At 35.3% G+C, this 22,991-nt stretch overlaps 1 protein-coding gene across 6 annotated transcripts in view; it reads left to right on the top strand.

Moving 5' to 3' along the window:
- Positions 1-22,991, top strand: part of PCNX4 (pecanex 4) — a 55,791-nt gene that overhangs the window by 21,624 nt on the left and 11,176 nt on the right. For 4 of the 6 annotated variants that reach the window (XM_006069647.4, XM_025295421.2, XM_044924902.2 and 1 more), the window contains 5 exons: positions 2,262-2,622; positions 5,115-5,218; positions 8,142-9,172; positions 9,521-9,707; positions 16,889-17,620. In XM_006069647.4, coding sequence (XP_006069709.2) covers positions 2,262-2,622; positions 5,115-5,218; positions 8,142-9,172; positions 9,521-9,707; positions 16,889-17,140 — 1,935 coding nt within the window. In that variant the 3' untranslated portion in view covers positions 17,141-17,620. Of the gene's footprint in view, positions 1-2,261; positions 2,623-5,114; positions 5,219-8,141; positions 9,173-9,520; positions 9,708-16,888; positions 17,621-22,991 lie in introns of those variants that run through there. The other 2 variants (XM_044924901.2, XM_044924900.2) reach the window with 2 other exon arrangements.

The raw sequence follows: 22,991 nt of genomic DNA, 5'->3' as shown, positions 1-22,991 counted from the left end.
CTGTGGTATATATTCAGAACTTTGCAGCCATCACCACAATCTAATTTTAGATAATTTTCAACATCCCAGAAAGAAACCTCATACACATTAATAGTCATTTCCATTCCACTCTCCATCCATTCTACTACTCCAGCCCCAGCAACTATTAATCTACTGTCTCCAAGGACTTTCTGGTTCTGGACATTTCACATGATCAAAATTATCTAGTATGTTGTCTTTTGCATTTGGCAAAAGACACCCAACAGTTGTCTTACTTTTTCACTACAGGATTTTCATTAATGTGAACTCTATTTTTGTGATTTTGATAGTGCATTTCTCTGAATGCTAATGGTTCATCTTTATGCATATTTATTGGCCATTTATGTATGTTTTTGAAGCAAATGTCTATTCAAATTCTTTGCCCATTTTTACCCGGGTTATTTGCCTTTTTACTGTTAAGTTTAATAAGAGTTCTTCATATATTCTGCATAAGTTCCTTGACAGATATATGATCAGGAAAAATTTTCTCCCATTCTGTAGGTTTTCTTTAGCTTACTTGATAATGTCCTTTGAAGCAAAAAAGTTTTAATTTTTATGAAGTTCTATTTATTTCTCTTGTTGCTTGTATTTTTTTGGTGTCATATCTAATAAACACTGCTTTCAAGATCATAAAGATTTACTGTGTCTTCCAGTTCTTACACTTGATTCTGTGATCTACTTGGAATTAATTTTTGTATATGTTATGAGGTAAATTTCCAAATCCATTCTTTTGTATATGGATGTACAGTGGTTTCAGTATCATTTATTCAAAAAGCTATTTTTCCCTCAGTGACTTCTCTTGGCACCTTGTTGAAAGTCAAGCAACAAATATAAGGGTTCATTTCTAGACACTCATTCTCTTTTCCATTCGTCTATATATCTGTCCTTATGCCAGTGCAACACTGCCTTGATTACAATACTAGCTTTGTAGTAGTTTTAAAATTGGAAGTGTGGATCTTATGACTTTGTGGGTTTTTTTCAACATTGTTTGACTATATTAATAATTCTTAAATGTTTATAGTATTCAGTATGTATCTTATTTTGTACTATGTAGTATTTTGTAGTATTGAAGCTATCAGCTTTTCTCTTTGGGAAGCTTTTAAATTACTAATTCAGTTTCTCTACTTGTTATATGTATATTCAGATTTTCTGTTTTTTCTTGAATCAGTTTTGGTAATTTATGTCTTTCTTAGAAGTTGTCAGTTTTATCTAAGTGACCTAATTTGTTGGCATATGGTTTTTCATAATATTCTCTTATTTTTTTTCTGTAAGAGAAAAAACAGTTTTTTGCTGGTAATGTTATCTGTTTCATTCCTGATTTTAGTAATTTACATCTTCTATGTATTTTTCTTGGTCAGTCTGGCTAAAAGTTTGTCAATTTTGTTGATCTCCTCAAAAAAACAAAAAGCAGCTTTTGGTTTCATTGATTTTATCTATAATTTTTCTATCCTCTATTTTATTAATTTCTACTCTAGTCTTTATTATTTCTCTACCTCTGCTTACTTGAGATTTAGTTGCTATTTGTTCTCTAGTGTCCTAAGATGGAAGATTAAGTTACTGGTTTAAGATACTTCTGTTCTTTTAATATATACAGTTGTAACTATAAATTTCCCTCTGACGATTATTTTTGCTATGTCACAAGTTTTGATTTGTGTTTCATTCATCTGAAAATGTTTTGTTATTTATCTTGTGATTTCTTCTTTGACCTGTTGTTTATTTAGGAATATGTCTTTTAATGTCCACATTTCATTCTGTTGTTGATTTAATTCAGTTTTGATTGAAGAACATACTTTTATGATTGTATAAATATTTTTAGTATGATTTCAGTCAGTTGAGATTTGTCGTATGGCATGATGTATAATTAAGATTAAGATTTCTTAATCTGTAAAGTATTCTCTAAAATAAGGATAAATTAAGTATAGTTGCTTAGCTATTTACTACTTCTAGTTCTTATGACTTAACAAGCATGTAACACAGAGCTTAATCAACCATAAGATAGATGTAGCACTCTGTCACTTCTCTTTAGTACTACTTTTTTTTAAGAGAGTCTAAACTTTTAAAAATATAGTCTCATTTGCTAATTGTGGGAATCAATAAAATTATAACAGAGAATCTTACATTAGGGCAATCCTCTCAAAAATCTTGGGGCAATGATAAAATTATATTTATTGTGTTTCTTATATGATCTTGAAAATTCATGATAAGTATTTAAGAATAAAAAAGTCATTTTTATATCTCTCCAGGTTGGTATCATGCGTGATCGTCTGATTCAGTTCATCGCTAAACTGCAGTTTGCTGTGACTGTGTTTGTGGCATCATGGACAGAGAAAAAACGTAGAAAATCAGCCACCACTTTGGGTGTACTCAACATTGTCTTCTCTCCATTCGTGTTGGTCTTCATAGTTTTTTCTACACTACTCTCTTCTCCCTTACTCCCCCTCTTTACCCTTCCTTTGTTCTTGGTGGGGTTTCCTCGACCTGTTCAGAGTTGGCCAGGAGTAGTGGGCACCACAGCCTGTGTGTGTGCAGATACAGTGTACTATTGCCAGATGGTCCCGGGTTTAACCACTGCGCTGCAGTCTGCAATGGCAGCTGGGAGTTTAGGTAAGTGAATGGGTTGTACTTAAGACATCGTCAGTAATGTATTTGAAGTATAGGAAAATGAACACACAGAAAAACAGTATTTTGATCCAGCTATTATACAGATTCTAACACTTTGATGTGCAGGCAGACAGACTAAATATGAAGAAGTATATCTTCTTGTTTTGAGGTAAATAAAGTCATAAAATAAAAATACTGAGTGAAAATTTCATTAACACCTTAATTTTGACAATTTTTAAGAAACATTTTCTTGACTCAAATCAGGTTATAGTCCCACCATGACGCATGAAAACACCTTATTTTCCAAAATTTTCATGAATTTATGATGAGTTCATGTCAGGTAGAAGTAACAGCTTAAGCCCATAGAGTGAAAACCAGTTTTATATATCAAATTGAAGAACTTAAAGAAGTGTGCTTGTGTCTTACTAGTTACTATAACCAGTATTACGTATCAAATTGAATAACTTAAAGAAGTGTGCTGTGTCTTACTAGTTACTATCTACCAACTTCAGCAGTCTGACAAAGCTAGAGGCAAGGTACCATAAAAGCTTTGGTCCGTGATCCATAGCCTTCCAAAATGAAGTGCTGTATGAATATTAGCAAGATTTTTGATGAGAATGGACTAATATTATAATCATAGTTTTGTGATAGCTTTCTAATTTCATCATACACTATGTAAGTTCAACTATTTTATATTTCTCAAGGTTGGCTTTAGAGAAGGTACAAACTGATGACAATAGTTCGTTGTCTCCTGCCATATACCTTAGCCACATATTTCGTTTAAATATGGCCAGTGACTTCCTAGCACACTGACTCCGCTAGCAAAGAACAGCAATTTAAAATTGAAATTGTTATGTTTACTTGGGTTGAGTTTTTAACATTATCTATTAAGTGAGAAAATTTAGTAAAAACTTTTTGTAATACAAATTTTTCATGAATAGTCATTTTCCTTTCTTATAGGAAATATTCTACACTTTAAATACTTTATCCAGTTCCAATTAATTTTTATTATTTAGTGCAGTGCCACTTTTTAAAATGCCTGTAAGGTTAAACTCACATCTGAAATAATAAATACCTTATACCTTATTATCAAATCAATTATATTCATCCAGTAAGTGTGTTTTAAGTATTTCCTGGAGAAAAAGCAAACAGACAACAGTGAGGTAACATTTCACACACATCTGATTGGCAAAATGTAAAAAAAAAAAAGGCCTGGTATTAACAAGTGTTAGCTATGGAGTGGAAATAGGAACTCTCAAACCTTGCTGGAAGGGAATGTGTAAATTCATACAGCTATCTTGACGAGTAAATTTAACAGTCTGTAGTAATGATGTACATATCTCATGACCTAAGGATTCCAGTTTTAGCTTTTATGGTCCAGTGATTCCAGTTCTAGAGAAACTCTTGCATATGTGTTTTGGGGGTCCCAGGTTTGATGATTTTCTAGAACACATAGGACTCAGCATACAGTTGTGCTCATAGCTAAGATTTAATATAGCAAAAGGATGCAAAACAAATACAGCAAAGGAAAATCACATAGGGTGAAAAGACTGGAAAGCTTCCAGGCATCCTCTCCCAGTGGGGTTACACAGAACGTGTTTAATTTCCCAGCAACTTGTTGTGACAGTATGTGTGATATGTTGACTACTGGGGAAGCTTATTTGAGACTCAGTGCCTAAACCTTATATTGAGGGGTGGTCGTGTAGGCCCCTCTGCCTACCACATGCCAAAATTCCAGCCTCCCAAAAGGAAAGCAAGTGTTCAGTATAAACTGTATTCTTTGCACAAACAGTTTAGGCCCAAAGAGAGACTGTTTATCAGTTAGGGTAGTGAAATACAAGTTTCCAAGGCCAATTTTGTAAGCAGGCCTTTTATTTGATAGCAGTACAAACAGATTTGTACAAAGTAATTTATACAGCATTATTTATAATAGGGAAAAATTGGAAAACATGAAGTGTTTATTACCAGGGAAATGAATATTTAAATTTAGCTACATTCATACAATGAATTCTCAGTGCTGTTACAGTGAATGCGCTTTGTAGTCAATAAAATATCTCAGAGACATAATGTTAAGAGAAAAACTAAGTTTTAAGAGTATTTGTATTAGAGTCTGGTAGGTAGCATTTTATGTAAGTTTTTAACAGCACAAATCACTTTTATAGGCATGTATAAAAATGTCCAAAATATATTTGTTTTCCTAATATATTTAGCATGTATTTAGAATTTTATGTAAGAGGTTCTCATTGTTGTTTTTATGGAAAATATATTCTTAAATTCTTATTAATTATCACCTATAGTTTTTTCTTCCAACTGTTCCTGTAAAAAGCTTAATTTCTCCTGATATGCAATGGATAGTCATTTGTATTTTTGACATAAAAAGAGGGTAGAAAGAGTTATGAATTAGTTCCTAGTGTTTTATCAATTTTTTAAAGATTCACATGGCAAAATAAAACAAGCTTGAACAATTACTTACTTTTTTTTCTAATTTGTTTTAGGTCTCCTCTTACCTGGGTCTCATTACTTGGGCCGTTTTCAGGATCGTTTAATATGGATAATGATTCTAGAATGTGGCTATACTTATTGCTGTGTTAACATTAAGGTCATTGTGCATTTGAAATCTCTTTTACAAGTTAAAATTTTTGTTAAGCACACATCAGAGACTTAATAGCTCACTTTGAAAGAGTATCTTTTAATTATTTGTGAAACACCTAGGATTTTTAAAGTATATTTCAGTATGCACATATTGATGGACTAGTGTTGACTATATGATAGAGCATAATAACAAAGTATACTTGCCCCTTTTTTATCCAGTCTTATTCTTTTTATCCTTATCTGGTTGAGCATCTCAAAAAGGTGACTGAGTAATATTTTCTTCACTCCTATATCATATAAGCATTCTCAACTTAATAAAAACCTTCTTTTGACCCCACTTCCCTTGCCTGCTAACACTCTGTTTTTCTCCTTTCAGAGCAAAATGCTTTATTAGAATTGCTTATCATCATGTCTCCAATTTTCATTTCTCCCATTTTCTTTTCAATTACCCTAGTTTTTGACCCTTTCTATTACGCTACTGAAAAACCACTAACGTCAAGGTCTCCAATGACTGAGGATTGCTTAATCCAATGATCAGTTCTTACACCTGGTCTTATTTGACCTGTCAGAAGCATTTGACACAGTTGATCTCTTCACTTGTTTCATGGATTAATCCTTGACAGTCTCTTCTGATGGTACCTTCCCTCTTCCTTGACTTCTTAATATCAGACTGGCCCAGTTCTTGCTGACAATTCCATCCTTCAGCTCAAAAACATTTGGGCTTTAGTCTAGTGATATTTGATTCCTTGTTTATTTCTATACCCCACATCCAATCCAGTAAGAAATCTTATTGGCTCCGCCTTTGTCATCCTGTATCCCACTACTTCTCACCACCCCACCCTCAGCCCCTTTCATCCTTTTCATGGGTAACTGCAATTGCTTCCTAGTTGAGTCTCTGCTTCTACTTCTGGTCCCACAACTAGCCTATTACCACCCAGAACGATCTTTAAAATCTAAGTCAGATCATGCCACCTCTCTACTCAAAATTCTACAGAGGATTTCTTCTTTTGTTGAGAGTAAAAGCCAAGGCCCTAAATGGTCAAGCTCCCTGTTTTCTATTTTGTCTCATCTGCTGCTTTAACTGTCTAACTCCACTCTAGCATACTGGCTGTTCCTTCTGCCTGGAACACCCTTCTTTCAGGTAGCCACACAGCTAACTCTCTCATCAGCTTTAAGGCTTTGCTCAAATGGCACCTCAGTAAGGTCTACTATGACTATTCTGTTTAAAATTGTATACCCATTCCCATCCTGACTGCACCAATCCTCCTGGCTTGCTTTACTTTTTCTCTGTTTTTATAGCTCTTATACCTTCTAACAAATTGTGTAATTTACTTATTAATTTTATTGTTGATTACCTGTGTCCCCCCAATTTTCTAACATAAAAGTCACAAGACCAAGGATCTTTGTTTTTATTTGGAGACTATATCCTAAGCCCCTGGAACAGTGCCTGGCATATAGTAGGCCCTTACTAAGTATTTGTTGAATGAATAGTGAATGAATGAATTTTTTTGTCTTAGCGCAGATTGGATAAAATTTCTATGATTAGAAAGCTGTTCCTTTAGTCCAGTGGTTCTCAAAATCCAGTTCTTGGGACTAGTAATTTTAACATCTCCTTGGAACTTATTAGAAATGCAGTTTTGAGACCTCAACCCAGACCTACTGAATCAGAAACTCTGGGTCAGTGCCCAGCAGTCTGTTTTAACAAGCCTCCCAGTGTTTCTGACTCACCTAAAGTTTGAGAACTAGCTTTCTAGTCTAACATGTACACAAGTAGGAGAAGGCAAAAAATCATGCAAAATATGGAGGATATTTTCATTGCTTAGTTTAGTTCTATTTTTTAAATGGTATGGTTTTAAAATATCTAATTATGCAGGTCCTTTTATAATCTTTTGTGCTCCATGTAACACTTTAAAAATTTGACAAAGCACTTTCATTACTTAATTTAATCTTCACAGTCCTATATGCCAGGGCTATTTTTCTTTGAAAGAGAAGCAAAAGGAATCTCAGAGGTTAGTGACCTACTCAGGATTGTGTACTAGCATCTGAGCAGAGCCCTTATTTAAAAGTAGTTTCTAATGTCACATTCCATGTTCTTTCCCTGGATCACAGTACAACCTGCCGGCATTGCCTTTTATTAAAAACGCTGGTAGTTTTGAGAAAATGTATAAATAAGTAAGCAATAATTACAATAATAATAGTAAAGAGTGACCTGATGTATCCTCTTCAGGTGATTCATTTTAGGGAGGTAATCAAAATGTGTTTAAAATTTATATAGGAATATATTCAAAGTATTCATTCTTTCAGTATATATTTGTTGCATACCTTCTGTGTGCCAGACACTGCTTTAGGCACTGAGGATATAGGAGTAACCAAAAGAGAGATGATTTATGGAGTTTATATTGTAGTTGGAGGAGATAGAAAATAATCAAATACATAAATCTATATTATTATTTTTATGTTATTATAATTTTAAAAAACTTGAACAGGGTACTGGTTAAATTATGACATCTATACAGTAGAATAATGCTCTTATATAAAGTAGAATGGAAAGGATACAAAATTATGTGCATACTGTATATTTCCAATTTTGCTCCTTCCCAAATCTTTATAATTTAAAAAAGTTTTTAATAAGTGTGATTCAATTTTGACCTACAGTCTTAAAATTATGGTCATACTCATTAAAATTGTTTTGCCAATTTCTATTGGAATTTCTATAATGTCTAAAAATGCAGCATTATTTTTCATTTTCTTATCCAATATAAAGTGTGTCATTGAGTTTGATTTAAGATGTAGCTATCAGATTAAATAATTTTTTTCATTTTACATATTTTTATTATGAGAATGCAGTCCATGAACAGTTATAAAACTGGTTACTTTTCTTTTTGTAAGAAGTGATCATAACCTCAAGTACTTTTTAATTTCCTCTTTAGGGGTTAGAATTGCAAGAGACATCCTGTCACACTGCTGAAGCTCGAAGAGTTGACGAAGTTTTTGAAAGTGCCTTTGAACAAGAAGAATATGTAAAACTATGTTCCATTAATGAACACTTTGGAAATGTTTTGACACCCTGTACTGTTTTGCCTGTGAAACTCTATTCTGATGCCAGGAATGTCCTGTCTGGCATAATTGATTCTCATGATAACTTAAAAGAATTTAAATGTGACCTTGTTAAAGTACTTGTATGGATACTTGTTCAGTACTGTTCTAGAAGGTCTAGCATGCTGGAGAATGTTCACAAAACTGAAAATAAAGGAAAAGCATCTCTAATAATCCTGCCTGCTTTGAATACTGAACTACAAACTGAATCTCCAGAAGACACAGATAGTTTAAACTCAGAAAATTTGGATGATTGGTCTGATGATGTTTTTGGTGAAGAGCCAACTATCAAAAAAGGAAAAGATGAAAAAGATCAGTTGAAAGTATTGCCAGGTATAAATTTGCCTATTCCCGGATCAGTAGAATCACAGAATGTTGATAGTCATTCTACAAACACTGAAAAGAGTCTTTACCAAGCAGTTGCACTTGGATACCCTGCCATTGACAAAGGAAAACAGGAGGCCATGGCATATATCCCTCTCATGGAGTTCAGTTGTTCTCATTCTCACTTATTAAGCTTACCTGAAGAGTGGATGTCTAACTGTTTGCCTAATTCCAAAATGAAGGAGATGAGTTCATTATTTCCAGAAGACTGGTACCAGTTTATTTTAAGGCAGTTGAAATGTTTTCCTTCAAAAGAAAATGCCTCAAATGTAGTAGAAGAAATTGCAAAGGACAGAGTTCTAAAAGACTTTTATGTTCATGCAGTAATGACTTGTTACTTTAGTTTGTTTGGGGTAGACAATATGATTCCTAGTCCTGGTCATATATTGAGAGTTTACAGTGGTGTTTTGCCTTGGTCTCTTGCCTTGGATTGGCTCACAGAAAAACCAGACCTGTTCCAACTAGCCCTGAAAGCTTTCAGGTAATTTATTTTGATTACATACAAGTTTTAATATTGGCGGGAAAATGTTGATTTTTTTAAAAAATAACTTAGAAGGAGATGCTCTTCCATTTTTAATTTTAAAAAATGATCACTTTCCTAAAAATGAGAAAAAAATGCTTGGTATGTACTATGATTATATCAGGAATACACTTAAACATTATATACTACTTTTTTTTTATGTGGAGCATCTATGTTTTGTATGGCTTTCTGGATTTTTTTGCTTTAACTCTTATCATGTCTCTTTTTCTCTGAAATATGTATGATTGTAATTTAATATCTTAAAAATATTGATCAAACTTAAAATTCTTTGTGTCTCCATTTTTTAAGGTACACTCTGAAACTAATGATCGATAAAGCAAGTTTGGGTCCAATAGAAGACTTTAAAGAGTTGATTAACTGCCTTGAAGAATATGAAAGTGACTGGTACATAGGTTTGGTATCTGATGAAAAGTGGAAGGAAGCAGTTTTACAAGAAAAACCATACTTGTTTTCTCTGGGATATGATCCTAATATGGTAAGGTTAAAAATGTGTTCTTAAACATTTTTGTATATAAATCTTAAAGAATAGAAATCAGTTATAAAGTATTTAACCTCAGTGATGTAGATAACATTCTAGGTATAAATATATCGATTATATTGGGACTTCCCTGTTGGTCAGGTGGTTAAGACTCTATACTCCCAATGTAGGCAGCACAGGTTCGACCCTGGTTGGGGAACTAAAATCCCACATGCCACACAGTACAACCAAAAATTAAAAGAATAAATAATCAACAGCCTAAAAGAAAGGGCAGATTCTTAGAAAGGTACAATCTCCCAAGACTGAACCAGAAATACAAACTATGAACTGAGATTGAAACTATGATTTTAAAATGCACAAGAAACAAAAGTCCAAGACCGGATAGCTTCACAAGTAAATTCTGTCAAACATTTAGAGAAGAGGTCACACCTATCCATCTGAAACTCTTCCAGAAAATTGCAGAGGAAGGAACACTGCTAAGCTCATTCTGTGAGGCCACCACCTGATACCCAAACCAGACAAAGATACCATTAAAAAAAAAAAAAAAAAAAAAAAAACAGGCCAGAATAAAAACTCTAGATTCCTGGTTGGTGACCTCATCAATGCGCTGGAAGGATAAGGCACCTTGACTCCATAGGGAGAGGGCTTGGAAGCTCTGCAGAACCTCCCAGACCTCACCCAAAACTACAAGTGTCTTTAACAAGATTCTCCCTCTTCCAGTGGTAATGACTGGGACACCTTAACAAGGAGGAACCTCCACAATAAAGAAGAACCACAAACTTCCAGCATACAGAAAGGCCACCCCAAACACAGCAACCTAAATAAGATGAAAAGGCAGAGAAATATTCAGCAGGTAAAGGAACATGATCAAATCCCACCAAACCAAACCAAAGAGGAGGAGATAGGGAGTCCAACTGAAAAAGAATTCAGAATATTGATAGTAAAAATGATGCAAAATTTTGAAAACAAAATAGAGTTACAGGTAAATAGTCTGGAGACAAGGATTGAGAAGATGCAAGAAAAGTTTAACAAGGACCTAGAAGAAATAAAAAATAGTCAGTAATGAATAATGCAGTAACAGATCAAAAGCACTCTGGAGGGAACCAACAGTAGAATAACTGAGGCAGAAGATAGGATAAGTGAGGTGGAAGATAGAATGGTGGAAATAAATGAAGCAGAGAGGAAAAAAGAAAAAAAGAATTAAAAGAAATGAGGACAACCTCAGAGACCTCTGGCACAATGTTAAATGCCCTAACATTCGAATCATAGGAGTCCCAGGAGAAGACGACAAAAAGAAAGGCCATGAGAAAATACTTGAGGAGATAATAGTTGAAAACTTCCCTAAAATGAAGAAGGAAATAGCCACCCAAGTCCAAGAAACCCAGAGAGTCCCAAAGAGGATAAACCCAAGGTGAAACACCCCAAGACATATTAATCAAGTTAACAAAGATCAAACACAACAAATATTAAAAGCAGGAAGGGAAAAGCAACAAATAACCCACAAGGGGATTCCCATAAGGATAACAGCTGATCTTTCAATAGAAACTCTTCAAGCCAGAAGGGAATAGCAGGACATACTCAAAGTGATGAAAGAGAAAAACTTACAAACCAGATTACTGTACCCAGCAAGGGTCTCATTCACATATGAAGGAGAGATCAAAAGCTTTACGGATAAGCAAAAGCTCAGAGAATTCAGCACCACCAAACCAGCTCTTCAACAAATGCTAAAGGATCTTCTCTAGACAGGAAACACAGAAAAGGTTTATAAACTCGAACCCAAAACAACAAAGTAAATGACAATAGGATCATACTTATCAATAATTACCTTAAACGCAAATGGGTTGAATGCCCCAACCAAAAGACAAAGAGTGGCTGAATGGATACAAAAACAAGACCCCTATATATGCTGTCTACAAGAGACCCACCTCAAACCTAGGGACACATACAGACTTAAAGTGAAGGGCTAGAAAAAGATATTTCATGCAAATGGAGACCAAAAGAAAGCAGGAGTAGCAATACTCATATCAGATAAAATAAACTTTGAAATAAAGGCCGTGAAAAGAGACAAAGAAGGACACTACATAATGATCAAAGGATCAATCCAAGAAGATATAACAATTATAAATACATATGCACCCAACATAGGAGCACCACAATATGTAAGGCAAATGCTAACAAATATGAAAGGGAAAATTAACAGTAACACAATAATAGTGGGAGACTTTAATACCCCACTCACACCTATGGATAGATCAACTAAACAGAAAATTAGCAAGGAAACACAAACTTTAAATAATACAATGGACCAATTAGACCTAATTGATATCTATAGGACATTTCACCCTAAAACAATGAATTTCACCTTTTTCTCAAGTGCACACGGAACCTTCTCCAGGATCACATCCTGGGCCATAAATCTAACCTTGGTAAATTCAAAAAAATTGAAATCATCTCAAACATCTTTTCTGTTCACAATGTGGTCAGATTAGATGTCAACTACAGGAAAAAAAAAAAAAAAAACGATTAAAAATACAAACATATGGATCTAAACAACACACTTCTGAATAACCAACAAATCACAGAAGAAATCAAAATATGCATAGAAACGAATGAAAATGAAAACACAACAACCCAAAACCTATGGGATTCAGTAAAAGCAGTGCTAAGGGGAAGGTTCATAGCAATACAAGCCTACCTCAAGGAACAGGAGAGAAAACAAAATAACCTAACTCTACACTTAAAGCAACTAGAAAAGGAAGAAATGAAGAACCCCAGGGTTAGTAGAAGGAAAGAAATCACAAAGATTAGGGCATAAATAAATGCAAAAGAAACAAAAGAGACCATAGCAAAAATCAACAAAACTAAAAGCTGGTTCTTTGAGGAGTTAAACAGACAAACCATTAGCCAGACTCATCAAGAAACAAAGGGAGAAGAATCAAATCAACAAACTTACAAATGAAAATGGAGAAATCACGACAACACAGAAATACAAAGGATCATAAGACACTACTATCGGCAACTATATGCCAATAAAATGGACAACTTCAAAGAAATGGACAAATTCTTAGAAAACTATAACTTTCCAAAACTGAACCAGGAAGAATTAGAAAATCTTAACAGACCCACCACAAGGACAGAAATCGAAACAGTAATCGGAAATCTTCCAGCAAACAAAAGCCTAGGACCAGATGGCTTCACAGCTGAATCCTGCCAAAAATTTAGAGAAGAGCTAACACCTATCCTACTCAAACTCTTCCAGAAAATTGCAGAGGAAGGTAAACTTCCAAACTCATTCTATGAGGCCACCATCACCCTAATACCAAAACCAGACAAAGAGGCCACAAAAAAAGAAAACTACAGGCCAATATCACCGATGAACATAGATGCAAAAATCCTTAACAAAATTCTAGCAAACAGAATCCAACAACATATTAAAAAGATCATACATCATGAACCAAGTGGGCTTTATCCCAGGGATGCAAGGATTCTTCAATATTCACAAATCAATCAAACCACATTAACAGAAGATAAAAACCATATGATTATCTCAATAGATACAGAGAAAGCCTTTGACAAAATTCAACATCCAAAAAAAAAAAAAAAAAAAATTCAACATCCATTTATGATAAAAACCCTCCAGAAAGTGGGCATAGAAGGAACATACCTCAACATATAAAAGCCATACATATGATAAACCTACAGCAAACATTTCCCCTAAAGTCAGAACAAGACAAGGATGCCCACTCTCACCACTACTATTCAACATAGTTTTGGAAGTTTTGGCCACAGCAATCAGGGCAGAAAAAGAAATAAAAGGAATCCAGATTGGAAAAGAAGAAGTAAAACTCTCACTGTTTGCAGATGACATGATCCTCTGCATAGAAAATCCTAAAGACTCCACCAGAAAATTACTGGAGCTAATCAATGAATACAGTAAAGTTGCAGGATATAAAATTAACACACAGAAATCCCTTGCATTCCTATACACTAACAATGGGAAAACAGAAATTAAGGAAACAGTTCCATTCACCATTGCAATGAAAAGAATAAAATACTTAGGAATAAATCTACCTAAAGAAACAAAAGACCTATCTATACAAAACTATAAAACACTGATGAAAGAAATCAAAGATGACACAGATAGATGGAGAAATATAGCATGTTCATGAATCGAAAGAATCAATATAGTGAAAATGAGTATACTACCCAAAGCAATCTATAGATTCAATACAATCCCTATCAAGCTACCAATGGGATTTTTCAGAGAATTAGAACAAATAATTTCACAATTTCTATGGAATTAAAAAAAACCTCGAATAGCCAAAGCAATCTTGAGAAAGAAGAATGGAAGTGGAGGAATCAATCTGCCTGACCTCAGGCTATACTACAAAGCCACAGTCATCAAGACAGTATGGTACTGGCACAAAGACAGAAACATAGATCAATGGAACAAAATAGAAAGCCCAGAGATAAATCCACGCACCTATGGACACCTTATCTTTGACAGAGGAGGCAAGCATATACAATGGAGAAAAGACAATCTCTTTAACAAGTGGTGCTGGGGAAACTGGTCAACCACTTGTAGAAGAATGAAACTAGAACACTTTCTAACAGCATACACAAAAATAAACTAAAAATGGATTAAAGATCTAAATGTAAGACCAGAAACTATAAAACTCCTAGAGGAAAACATATGCAAAACACTCTGACATAAATCATAGCAGGATTCTCTATGACCCACCTCCCAGAGTAATGGAAATAAAAGCAAAAATAAACAAATGGGACCTAATTAATCTTAAATGCTTTTGCACAACAAAGGAAACTATAAGCAAGGTGAAAAGTTAGCCTTCAGAATGGGAGAAAATAATAGCAAATGAAGCAACTGACAAAGAATTAATCTCAAAAATATACAAGCAACTCCTGAAGCTCAATTCCAGAAAAATAAGTGACCCAATCCAAAAATGGGCCAAAGAACTAAACAGACATTTCTCCAAAGAAGAGATACAATGGCTAACACATGAAAAGAGGATACTCAACATCACTCATTATCAGAGAAATGCAAATCAAAACCACAATGAGGTACCATCTCATGCTGGACAGCATGGCAGCTATCAAAAAGTCTACAAATAACAAATGCTGGAGAGGGTGCGGAGAAAAAGAACCCTCTTACACTGTTGGTGGGAATGCAAACTAGTACAGCCACTATGGAGAACTGTGTGGAGATTTCTTAAAAAACTGGAAATAGAACTGCCATACGACCCACAATCCCACTGCTGGGCATACACACCAAGGAAACCAGAATTGAAAGAGACACGTGTACCCCCAATGTTCATTGCAGCACTGTTTACAATAGCCAGGACATGGAAGCAACCTAGATGTCCATCGGCATATGAATGGATAAGAAAATTGTAGTACCAAAAAAAAGAAAGCTGTGGTACATATACACAATGGAATATTACTCAACTGTTTAAAAAGAATGCATTTGAATCAGTTCTAATGAGGTGGATGTAACTGGAACCTATTATACAGAGTGAAGTAAGTCAAAAAGAAAAGCACCAAAACAGTAAATTAACTCATATATATGGAATTTAGAAAGATGGTAATGATGACCCTATATGCGAGACACAGATGTAAAGAACAGACTATTGGACTTTGTAGGAGAAGGTGAGGGTGGGATGATTTGAGAGAATAGCATTGAAACATGAATATTATCATATGTGAAATAGATCACCAGTCCAGGTTTGATGCATGAGGCAAGTGCTCAGGGTTGGTGCACTGGGATAACCCTGAGGGATGGGATGGGAAGGGAGTGGGAGGGAGGGTCAGGATGGGGAACACATGTACACCCATGGCTGATTCATGTCAATGTATGGCAAAAACCACCACAGAATTGTAAAGTAATTAGCCTCCAAAAAAATAAAACAGGCCAGTATCAATGATGAATATAGATGTAAAAATTTTCATTGAAATACTAGTCCACTTATCCCAACAATACATTTAGAAGATCATATACCATGATCAAGTGGGATTTTTCTGAGGAATGCAAGGATTCTTTAATATCCACAAAAAATAAATGTGATACACTACATTAACAAATTAAAATATTTGATAATCTCAATAAATGCAGAAAAGGGTTTTGACGAAATTCACCATCCATTTATGGTAAATACTTTCCAGAAGGTAGGGGTATAGAGGGAACATACCTCAACGTAATAAAGGCCACATATGACACTCAGAGCTAACATCATACTCATGGTATCAGGGAACATGAAAAATGTTCAGTATCACCAGTTACTAGAGAAACACAAATCAAAACTGCAATGAGATATCACCTCAGACCAGTCAAAATAGCGAATATCAAAAAAATCCACAAACAGTAAATGCTGGAGAGAGTGTAGAGAGTTCAAGGAACCCTCTTATATTGTTGGTGGGGAGGTAAATAGGTACAGCCACTATGGAGAGCAATACAAAAGTTCCTTAAAGAGCTAAAAATAGTTACCATATGATCCAATAATCCCAGTCCTGGACATATATCTGAAAGAAGACAAAAACTCTAATCAAGAAGATCCATGCACCCTAGTGTTATAGCAGCACTCTTTACCAATAGCCAAGACATGGAAGCAACCTAAATATCCACTGACAGCTGAATGGATAAAGATGTACACACACACACACATGAATACTACTCAACCATTAGTGGTTGCTTATGACTAGGGGAATTAGGGATAGGAGGGTGAGAGCTTAAGAGTACAGAGTTCTTTTTGAGGTCCTGAAAATATCCAGAAATTGTGGAGATAGTTATACATATCTGAATATACTAAAAGGCCGTTAAATTATTTGGAATATGAAATATATCTCAATAATTAGATGATTGTTCACTGACTAATATTTATGACTTACGTTTTGCTGAGGCCACATGGAGTGAGGGAATAGAGAAGAAAGTAAGAAGTGAGTACATGTCTGTCAGGAAATTTTTTTATTTCACGCTTAGTCGGAGAACAACCAAATAGAAGTGATTCTTGATTTTGAAGACAAGCAACTCGTGTACATTTTGATATACTACTTTCTATTTAAGTTTGCTTAACTACAATGGAGTTTTTCTCTAAGTTTATAAATAAAGGCCTGAATATAATCTTCTCTTCTTTTTCTTTGCCTCCAACCTCCTTTCTTCTTTACAGGGAGTTTACACTGGGAGAGTACTTACCCTTCAAGAATTATTGATCCATGTTGGGAAGTTAAATGCTGAAGCTGTTAGAGGTCAGTGGGCCAATCTTTCATGGGAATTGCTTTATGCCACAAATGATGATGAGGAACGTTATAGTATACAAGCTCATCCACTACTTTTAAGAAACCTTACAGTACAAGCAGCTGATCCTCCCCTGGGATATCCAATTTATTCTTCAAAACCTCTCCATATACATTTGGTTTAGAGGCCATTTGACTTGTAAATGTATTGTGAGCAAATGAGATGTGTTTATTTTTTCATTCTAGAAAAGTTATCATTGTGATTCCTTGTACTTCACTGGACTTCCCTCTCTCCTCCCACAAGTCAGATGCCTGAGAAAAGCTAAGCTCTATAAAGTTGATTTTCTTAGATAACTTAGTGGTATAAAACAACAACTTTATGTATAACATAAAAGTTAGAATTAGTTGGCCAATATTTGTGCCCTATGGATTGTGGTAGGCTTTGGTAAATATAAAACATTTGTATAAGATTATAAAATGAATTTTTTAATGCTTTCTTTAATGTGTGATAAGTGACTTGCCTTAGAGTAGTCAACAACTATGTAATTTTTACATGCTTAAAAGATATACATATCAGTGTTTTTTACGTAATAATGATCCTACTGAAGGTTACAAAATGTATATATATTTATTTGAAATATATTAAATTTTATAGTATTTTCAAACTTTGTGCTATTTATTTTAACATTTAACATGCTCTGAATGTTTTCATATAATCTATTCAGTTTCTTTTCATATACTTCAATTCAGAAACCTTAAAAACTTTGAATAAAATCTCTTCCAAAAATTTTTTAAATTTTTTTCCCATATATCCTTTTGATATATTTAAAAGGAAAAGGGTTCATCCCATTCATCATGTGAATACTTAGCAGAATTAGCAACATTAAGGTAATCTGATTATGACTGTTAGAGGCCATTCTGTAGATCTGGCTTATTGTGCATTTCTTTTCCACTGAATATACTGATTCTGAAGAATGACTTGCCCAATACGACTACCAGTTACTATTGTCTTAAGTTGTTTGAACTCAAGCCAAAAACAGATAAGAGAAAAATTTTCATAATGTGATCAGGGTTTTATTTTCATTCTTTTGCTGCTTAGGAACTTTTTACAGGAACTTATAAGGAGGATAAATAATGAATCTGCATCATTTGAGATGAATTTTCTCTACACCTTTATTTTCCTCTATGCTGTTGTTGTTCAATCTCTTAGTCGTGTCCAACTCTTTGTGACCCCATGGATTGCAGCATACCAGGCTTCCCTGTCCTTTAAAAACTCCCAGAGCTTGCTCAAACTCATGTCCATTGAGTTGGTGATGGCATCCAACCATCTAATTCTCTGTCATCCCCTTCTCCTCCTGCCTTCAGTTTTTCCCAGCATTAGGGGCTTTTCTCATGAGTTGGCTCTTCACATCAGATGGCCAAAGTATTGGAGCTTCAGCTTCAGCATCAGTCCTTCCAATGAATATTCAGGACTGATTTCCTTTAGGATGGACTGGTTGGATCTCCTTGCAGTCCAAGGGACTCTCAAGAGTCTTCTCCAACACCACAGTTCAAAAACATCAATTCTTTGGCACTCAGCCCTTCTTTATGGTCCAACTCTGGAAAAACCATAGCTTTGACTATATGGACCTTTGTTGGCAAAGTAATGTCTCTGCTTTTTAATATACTGTCATATTTTTAATATGGTGGTCATAGCTTTTCTTTCAAGGAGCAAGCATTTTTTAATTTCATGGCTGCAGTCACCATCTGCAGTGATTTTTGAGCCCAAGAAAATAAAGTCTCTCACTGTTTCAGTTGTTTCCCCATCTATTTGCCATGAAGTGATGGGACCAGATGCCATGAGCTTAGTTTTCTGAATGTTGAGTTTTAAGCCAACTTTTTCACTGTCCTTTCACCTTCATCAAGAGGCTCTTTAGTTCCTCTTCACTTTCTGCCATAAGAGTGGTGTCATCTGCAGTTCTGAGGTTATTGATATTTCTCCTGGCAATCTTGATTCCAGCTGTGCTTCATCCAGCCCAGCATTTTGTATGATGTACTCGGCATATAAGTTAAATAAGCAGGGTGACAATATACAGCCTTGACGTATTCCTTTCCCAATTTGGAACCAGTCCATTGTTCCATGTCTGGTTCTAGCTGTTACTTCTTGACCTGCATACAGATTTCTCAGGATGCAAGTAAGGCAGTCTGGTATTCCCATCTCTTTAAGAATTTTCCACAGTTTGTTGAGATCCACACAGTCAAAGGCTTTAGCGTAATCAAAGATGCAGATGTTTTCCTGAAATTCTCTTACTTTTTCTATAATCCAACGAATGTGGCAATTTGATCTCTGGTTCCTCTGCCTTTCTAAATCCAGCTTGAACATCAGGAAGTTCTTGGTTCACGTACTGTTGAAGCCTAGCTTGGAGAATTTTGAGCATTACTTTACTAGTATGTGAAATGAATGCAATTGTGCAGGAGTTTGAACATTCTTTGGCATTGCCTTTGAGATTGGAATGAAAACTGACCTTTTCCAGTCCTGTGGCTGTTGCTGAGTTTTCCAAATTTGCTGGCATATTCAGTGCAGCACTTTCACAGTAGCATCATAGGATTTGAAATAGCTCAGCTGGAATTCCATCACCTCTACTAGCTTTGTTTGTAGTGATGCTTCCTAAGGCCCACTTGACTTTGCATTCCAGAATGTCTGGCTCTAGGTGAGTGATCACACCATCGTGGTTATCTGGGTCATTAAGATATCTTTTGCATAGTTGGTCTGTGTATTCTTGCTACCTTTTCTTAATATCTTCTGCTTCTGTTAGGCCCATACTGTTTCTGTCCTTTATTGTGCCTTTATTCTACCTTTATTCTGTCCTTTATTATTTTCATCTATAGTACCCTTTATTTAGTCTGTAGTAGCCTCTTGGTTTGGGAGTACAATAATACATTGTCTATAGTAAAGACTGAAATTATTTGAAATGTACCAATTAGATTTTTATTACTCTTATTCCTTTATTATGTGGAACAGTTCAGTACAGCAATGTTAAAGGATACTTTTTTGGACTAATTTCAGTTAATGAATTCACAAGATTTGTGTGTTAGTCATCTTGGGGAAAGCAATATAGTATAGTTATTAAAATGGGATTTGGTGTTACATCTGAGTTTGGATCTCAGGCTTATGATTTATGTAATTGAGATGTATTAGCTGGAAAAAAAAATACATATATATACATATAGACAGAGAAGTCTGGCGGGCTACAGTCCATGGAGTTGCAAAAGTTGAACACGACTTAGTAACTAAACAGCAACAGTACATACATACACACACACATATATTTATTATGTATATATCTTTTTTGTCACTGACGGAAATTTTCTCATATCATTAAGAAACACTAATTATCCGTTTTAGTGATCATATAACTTTGATAGATATAAATAACAGAGTATTAGAGTATCCCTCAAATAATAGGCATTTTAAGTTGTTTAAAGATTTACACTATTATAATAGTGCCATGCCATGCTTTCCCTTTACCATGGATTCTTCTCAAACTGCCACAATGTCTCCATTCATTCATGGCCAAGTTTTCTCACCTTCATTCACTTATCAAAGTGTTCCTGTTTGGGTTCCATTTCTACTGTTCCCCCAAAATAAAGTTTTTATTAAAGTCATTATTTACTTTCATATTATCAAACCAACTACAGTTGACCCTTGAACAACGTAGGTTTGAACTGTGCAGGTTCACTTGTACATGGATTCTTTTCATTAGTAAATGCTAAGCTACTACAGGTCTGATATCTTTTTCATGGAAACATAGGGCCTACTATAAATTATATACATATTAAAACCCCAGCACTGTTCAAGGGTCCACTATAGTTACTTTTATGTTCCTGTCTTATTTGGCAACCCACTCCAGTATTCTTGCCTGGGAAAAACCCATGGACGGAGGATCCTGGTAGGCTGCAGTCCATGGGGTCACAAAGAGTCTGATATGACTGAGCAACTTCACTTTCTTAAGCAGCACTTGACACTTTTGACAACTGCTTGAGTCACCTTCTTTATTTCTTTTGGACTTCCCTGACACCACATGATCTTTATTTTCTTCTTGTCTCCCTGACTACTCCTCAGTCGCTTTTGCTGCTTTTCCTTTTCTGTCTGACCTCTGTCTGAATTTTGGAATTTCTTCATAAATGGTTCAGGCCACCTCTTCTTATTCTACATTTCATCATAGACAATCGCATTCACTCCCAAAACCTTACATATCATCAATAAATGAATGATGTTCAAATACATGTACTCAGCCTCTCTTAGCACTGCATCTGTGTATGTAACCATTTATCTCCATCTGATACAATCAAAATAGCTTGACCTTATTGAACTTGCCCTAAAACCAGCTTCTCTGACTTCCACTTTTAGTAGTGCACACATAATTCACATCAAACTTCTCACAGAGAACTGTGGAAGCTGTGCAAAAAATTTTTAAATCTGTGTCAAAAGTATCAGTGAATCAAGAAGACAGTGAAGGATTATATCACCAAGACCCAAGGTAGAATGAAACTTCAAGACCTGAGCTCAGCATTTGAGCTGCTTTTCTTCTAGGAACATTGGCTGATTCAGGAGGAGGTGGCTGGGAAGACAACTAACACTTTTGGCAGACTTCCTACTAAGTTAAAGCATTAAAGATGGAGTCCGGGGCTCTCCAAAGAAGGAGGGTAAAAAAAAAATAGATCAATTTTGAATCTTTGCAATCTTGTCAAGGGGGCTTCCCTGGTAGCTCACCTGGTAAAGAATCTGCCTGCAATGCAGGAGACCCTGGTTCAATTCTGGATCGGGAAGACCTCCTAGAGAAGGAAATGGCAGCCCACTCCAGTATTATTGCCTGGAAAATCCCAAGGACAGAGGAGCCTGGTGGGCTCCAGTCCATTGGGTCACAAAGAGTCAGACACGACTGAACAACTAAGCCCAAATCTTTTCAAAACTGGATTAAGGTGATCCTGGATTTGTACTGTACCTAGCTACTACCCTGAGCAAATATAAATCTTCTCTGGACCTTTTAATTATTTTTATAATTTTTCATATTTATGTTGGAAAATCTAAAATAAAACACCTGAGGAGATAAGACAACATGATCAAAATCCAAGAAAAACAACAGACAATAGGAACAAACCCACAGGGGTTTATAACTAGAGGTTTGTACCTCTGAATCCCCTTCACCTATTTTGCCCCCTCCCATCAGTCACCTGTTTGTTGTCTGTGGCTATGTGTCTGTTGTTTTGTTTTGTTTTTTAGATTACACATATAAGTGAGATTATGTGGTAGTTTTCTTTGTCTGACACATTTCACTTAGCATAATACCCCTCTAGATCCATCCATGTTGTCTCAAGTGGCAAGATTTTGTTAATGGCCGAGTTATTGCATTGTATCAATATTTATATACCACATTTTCTTTATCCATCAATGGACACAGGTTGCTGCTGAAATTCTCCATCTTGTGTTTCAAAATCTTTAAATAAACCAAACATAGTTTTCCAGCCTGTGTCTAATCCCATTATCTGGGATTCCCTGTGGGCAAAATGAGCACTATCTTCTATGCACATAAATTTAAGTGTATCTAAACAGAATTGTGTTATAGTTCATCATTTGCTTTCTTCACTCATCACTGTGCTCTAGGATGTTGCCATGTGTGCATTTATTCCATTGCTTTTACTTGCTTTATGTTGTACCCCATGCTGTACTCCATGGTGTCACTCTACCATTTACACCTTCCACATTTCCCAGTGGTAGCCACCAGGGTGGCTTCCAGCCTCTCCCAACAACTATTCCAGTTATTTTATGGTGTTAATCAAGATTTCTGGGAGAAATATCAATAACCTCAGATATGCAAATGACACCACGCTTATGACAGAAAGTGAAGAAGAACTAAAGAGCCTCTTGATGAAAGTGAAAAACTCAACATTCAGAAAACTAAGATCATGGCATCCGGTCCCATTACTTCATGGCAAATAGATGGGGAAACAATGGAAACAGTGTCAGACTTTATTTTGGGGGGGCTCCAAAATCAT

The sequence above is a fragment of the Bubalus bubalis genome, chromosome 11 (genome assembly GCF_019923935.1).
Source record: "Bubalus bubalis isolate 160015118507 breed Murrah chromosome 11, NDDB_SH_1, whole genome shotgun sequence".
NCBI lineage: Eukaryota > Metazoa > Chordata > Mammalia > Artiodactyla > Bovidae > Bubalus > Bubalus bubalis.
This window is presented reverse-complemented; position numbering and strand designations above follow the sequence as displayed.